The sequence below is a fragment of the Aethalodelphis obliquidens genome, unplaced genomic scaffold (assembly GCF_003676395.1).
Source record: "Aethalodelphis obliquidens isolate GAN/ISIS:26980383/991018 unplaced genomic scaffold, ASM367639v1 scaffold124, whole genome shotgun sequence".
In the NCBI taxonomy this organism is placed as follows: domain Eukaryota; kingdom Metazoa; phylum Chordata; class Mammalia; order Artiodactyla; family Delphinidae; genus Aethalodelphis; species Aethalodelphis obliquidens.
The window spans coordinates 1364834-1370040 of record NW_020838068.1 but is presented as its reverse complement, the minus strand read 5'-3'; the positions used below and the strand labels follow the sequence as shown (position 1 = coordinate 1370040).

At 58.3% G+C, this 5207-nt stretch overlaps 1 protein-coding gene across 1 annotated transcript; it reads right to left on the bottom strand.

The window, feature by feature from the left end:
* Positions 1–468: 468 nt before the first annotated feature.
* Positions 469–4935, bottom strand: CUNH10orf71 (chromosome unknown C10orf71 homolog). The gene has a single exon (XM_027098552.1). It carries the CDS (start codon positions 4835–4837, stop codon positions 536–538), a length of 4302 nt encoding a protein of 1433 aa, XP_026954353.1. The 5' UTR covers positions 4838–4935; the 3' UTR covers positions 469–535.
* Positions 4936–5207: the final 272 nt, after the last annotated feature.

Below are 5207 nucleotides of genomic sequence, written 5' to 3'. Positions count from 1 at the left end.
AAGGGCTGCTGTGTCTGAGCGAGGGTGGGGTGGCCACCGAGTGCCACACCTGACCTAGGAGGGGGTGTACTGGGCGGTCTGCTGGCCGGGCAGGGCTCAGCGCAGCGCAGTGCTTCTGGGGGGCCCTGGGGTTTGCTCACTGTGCGAGCCGACCCTTGAGGAGGAGTGGGTGGAATGCTGGCGGGGACAGCTTCTTAGGGAATCAGGCTGGACCCACCCTGGTGGCAGGGCCAGGGGAGAACAGGGAGCAGGCAGGGGAGGAGAAAAGAAGTGGAGCAGATCCTGGATCCAGGAAGAGGCTCAGAAGGGACTTGTTACGAGAGCAGAGCAGCGCCCTCCCAGGGAGGGGAGCCCTGCGGAGTCCTGCAGGTCGGGTTTTCTGAGGATCCCCACTTCCTTTGAAACTTTACGGATCTCAGATGGCAGAGTATGAGTTGATGTGTGTGTGTGTGTGTGTGTGTGTTTGACTGCTCTGGGGGAGGGAGAAGTAAGCTCTTCTGGGTTTATCGGGGGGTGGGTTAGTCTGCTGTGATTCTCAAGAAATGCCTTCCATGGCGAAGTCCTCTAGGTCGTTAGTGGAGATGATATGCAGTCTTGGAGCATCTCCCACCTCCTCCCCTGGGCTCTGGGGGCGCCCCTCAGGGCACTGCCCTGCAGAGTGCTGGGTGGGGTCACTGGGAGGCTCAGAGGCCAGCTGCAGGCCAGCATCTTGGGCGCTCTGGGGCCTGGGGCCAGCTGCCTCGTTGGTGTGAGGGCGCTGCCTTAGGAAGGTGGGGGCAGAGAGCTGAGAGGAGCAGCGCAGGGGCATCAAGGCTGTCACAGGCAGGGGCCGGAAGCCCGGGTACAGCACGTAGGGAGCAGCAAGGGCATCCGGCGGGCTTGGCTCAGGGGAACCTCCCTCAGAGGATGGGATAGAGACCTTGACGTATTTGCCCGTCTCTGGGTCATAGAAGGTCTTGATTTTCACCTGGAGCGGCAGATCGAAGACAAAGTACTCTCCAGATTGGGGGTCTTGGAGGACCTTCTGGGTGGCAGGGTAAGGGGAAAGGGGTGTAAGGGACTGGGAGCCCCCAGGCCGCCTCTGGATGGGCTCTGAGAAGGCAGACACTGAGTGGCGGCGCACGGGAGGGGGCAGGGAACGGACCACGGGGAACCTGGCTGGGGGCCTCTCTCCGGGGGAAGGTGGCCTGCGCTCTGAGTCCTCGGGGTGCAGCTTTTCCTCCCGGCGTTCGCCATGCTTTTCCTGTGGCTGGTCGGTCTTTCTCCTCTTGCTTGCTAGCTTCTTGGCCCGCCGCAAGGCCTTCTCTGTTTTGGGTGGTACTGCTGGAGGCTTGCCAGCCGCCCTCTCCAGCTGAGAAGGAGGCTCTGGCTTCTCCAGGAGGCCAGCTGAGCTGGTGGTCACGTCCAACAATGAGCCTCTTGGAGAAAGTGTCCTGAGGTCTTCTGCTGATGACTCCAGTTGGGGGTCGGAGCCGGGCTCCCACGTGAGGGCATGCGTCAGGTCCTCCCTCTGCGCCACCCTGCCAGGGCGGGAGCTGGCCCAGGGGCTGCTGCGGGGAGGCTCCCCTGGCAGCAGGCTGGGCTCACTGGGGGCCTGGTAAGCATCATCGTAAATGCTGCTGGTGGCAGGGGAGCATGCACTGTTCTCTTCCAGGGAGCTGGCGCTGGGGGAAGCTGCTAGCTCACCAGGGGCCAGTCTTCTCCCCGGGGGCTGTGCTCTGGGTGTAGACAAAAAATGACTTTGGAAGCCCTGTGCCTGCTCTTCCCAGCGGGTTCCAAGCTTCTGTAGGGGTGGCTGGTCTTCCAGGTCGCCTTCTGGCAAAGCAATCGTGGGGATGCACGTTGGAGCATCCAGCTTCCCCTGGTCTATGGAACTGCTCTTGCCATTGCTGGCCACGACTTTATGTACGGCCTCTCGGGCTGGCTTCAACCCTTGGCCCTCTCCCGTGAGTGGAGGAAATGGGACATACCCCTTTGGGGCTGCCTGGGACGTCTCGGACCTGGCTGCGCTGGGACCCCACCCGCAGTCCTCCATAGCCTCACAGGCCGCCCCCTTCAAGTGTGTGCCTTGCACGCTGGTGGGTGTCAGAGTGCTGGGCATTTCCCGGCTGTCGGGGGCACAAAGACCAGCATCCCTGCCCCAGCCTGGCCTTGGCAGTTCCTCCTCTTTGTGGCCAGTGCCCAGCAGGGAATCTGAGGACATGGATCTCAGGAGGGGCAGCATGATGGGTTTTATCACGGGGGTGGTCCTGAGGGTGTTGTCTTTAATTGCAAAGAGTATGTGCTTGTTTGAAGTGGAACATGGTGAAGGGGTTAGGTCTTTGGCATGTGAAAGAGCTGTATCCTTACTTCCCCCAATGCCAGTGACTCTGAAATTAGCTTCCTCCCTCGACGCCTTCCCGGGGCTACCTTCTGGCAAACTTTCCTCTTCTCCTTGCAAGGATTCCCACTTGCTGTGCTCCTCCATGCATGCGTGCCCATTACTCAAGGTACGGTATTGTAGTTCATCTTCCTCCATCACTTTCTCCTTCTCATCCTTCTGACTGTCACCTACACTCACGTCATTCCTCCTTTCTTCCTGCTGGCTCTCGGCAAACCACGTCTTCTGCTGGTCCTCGAACGAGGCAAAGGACTGATCTGAAGAGCTGGTGCTGAATTTGCTCTTACTTTTGAGGCCTGGCATAAAATCAGACTGGCTGTCACTGTAAAACACATCTTCCTCCTCGGGAGAAAGGGGCCCTGGGGAGAATTTCTGGTTGAAGTTTGGATTCTGAAGCCTTGCCTCTCTCTCGGGTTCTGTATCTTGAGAGACGGATCTCAAGAATCCATTCTCTAGGCCGGAGGTCTTTGGGGCCTCCGCAGCCTTCCCTGCCTCAGGGTCTCCACTGCAAAGCTTCAGAGACAGATGTTTCCTGGGGCAGTGTTCCCTGGAGTCTGGATGCCAGCTGGGCCTGGCACCCCCCATCTCCGATTCTCCACTGGCATCGTCCTTCTCATAGCTGTTCCTGTCGCCGGCCTCGCCATTGACACAGAAGGGCGCTTTGGCGTTAGGTGATGGCGAGGTGAGAGTTAGGTAGTTGTCTGCAGAGGCTGCACCGGGGTCAGCTTTGGGGTCCTTCTGCGTACTGATGAGTGACACAGAAGGGGCATCAGCTGGTGTCTCCTTAGAAAGCTCATCTGGAGGGCCTTCCTCGAGCCCGTTGGGAAGGAGGCCGCCGTTGCTCAGGGATTCTTGCTTGCCTCTGGTTTTCTCATCAGGACCTTTCAAGAGAGGTGAGGGACTGTACGTGCTCTTCACACACTTCCGCACATCTTTGAGGTTGAACAGCAGGCTGGGGGCTTTGGATTTGTAACTGTCCCAGGACTGACATTCACCGGGCTCCTTCTCTTGGTATCCGTTTAGCTGTCCTGTGGGTGACGGAGTTACCTCTGCTGGCTGGTTGTTGGAGGACTCCAGCACGTGCTTGTTGGGTATGACAGGGGTCAGAAGCTTACTGATGTTGAAAGGAGGATCGTAATGCTCGTGGGGGTCCACAGGCGTGTCGAGGGCATCCTTTTCTGGAAACTGCCCCTGGGGATTGTGCTTTGTATGCAAGGCTGGGCCTCTCCAGCTGGTCTGCTTCTTCTCTTCTGAAGCATCTTGCAGACTTTCTTTACCTCCCTTCCCAGACTTTGGTTTCCTCCAGGGGGCATGGGTCGGTTTCAGTGGAGGCTCAGGCTGTGAGCTGGAAGCTTTTCCCTCCGTAGCAAATCCCTGGGCTCCCAGATCCCTAGATCCCCAGGTTCCAGATGTGGAGTGAGTCCCTGCGGCCAGCCTGTTCTCCTCTTGACCGCAGCCGGCCCGGAGGTGGCAGGGGGAGGCTTTGTGCTCAGAGGCCGGGGGCTCCCTTAACAAGGGCGTGTCCTCGTAACGCTTGGGAGCCTTGCTTTCTGTGACAGTGTCAGCAGCATCCTTCCTCTCAGGCAGCCTGGGTTGGTGGGCGTTCCATGACTCAAAAGCACTGTTTTCACTATGAAGAAAGGTCCCTTTGCGAGCCCACTCCTGGCCCCTTCCAGTCTCGCTGGTGGCTGCCCTGTGGGCCGGAGAGGGGAACTTTGACTCAAATGAGTTGGCTGCGTTTTCGGGCATTGGGAGGAAGCTGTTGGGGCCATGACAGGCCATTTCAGGATTCTTGGGGGACTCCTGCTGTCCGTGCTTCCTGCCAGCCTGGTGGCTAGTCTTGTGGGTACTGGAGACTTCAGCAGGCACCCTCCTGACCGTCAAAACGGCAGAATCGAAGCAGAAGTTGACACCGCTTTCTGGAAGAGGAGCAAATTTGGGGGGATTTTTGAGAGCTGGAGCCTTGCTGGTAGGAGGCCTGCTGTCACAACGTTGGCTTTCAGTCCTGTCGAAAGATTTAATCAGTGACGACACTTTGGAAACAGGCTTGTTGCTGCTCCTCAGGCCGGAAACGGGCACTTCCAGTCTCCTCTGGGCTGGTGTCAGTGGGGGGCTGCTCTTGGGATACTTCTCCTCCCCTTGAACGTACTTGGGCAGCTGTTGGAACGTGGCCGCCCAGCCGGCATGCTCCGTGCCTTGGGATGGTAACTGGCTCCAAATGCCGCTTTTCCGATGGGTATGGCTCACCGTTCTCTGGTGAAAATTCCCGAACACTTGGCGAGTGATATCCGGGGACAGGGCCAGGTCGGAGTCATGGAAGGACGCGTCCTCTGAGATGCACAGGCTCCGGAACGCCCGGTCTGTGAGGCTGCTCACCTCCCTGTCTGCATCGTCCAGCACGCTGCCAATGCTCGAGGAGTCGCTGAAGCCGTCCGTGCACTTCTTACTCCCCTGCATCCTCTGCGTCCCTGTCAGTCAGTGGGCGCCTCTGGGTGATGATTTAGGAAGGGTTGGATGCAGCCCTCTCCCCGCAAAACTGGAGCTTCCCGATGACCAGATGCAATTACAAAGTGGGAATTTTTTTTCTCTGCAAAAGGAAAAAGTGCAGGGTGTGAATATGATTTTCAACTTAGCGGCTCCATATAAGCATGACACGCTGGTCTGGATGGTCGATTTTACGTGTCAACCTGGCTGGGCCATTGTGCCCAGTTTTTGGTCAAATGTCAGTGAAGCGGTTTACTCTCCACAGCGTGGGTGGGCCTCGTCCACAGGGCTGAGATCCCCCGAGCAAGAGGCAATTCTACCTCCAGTCTTTGTACTGGAGTTG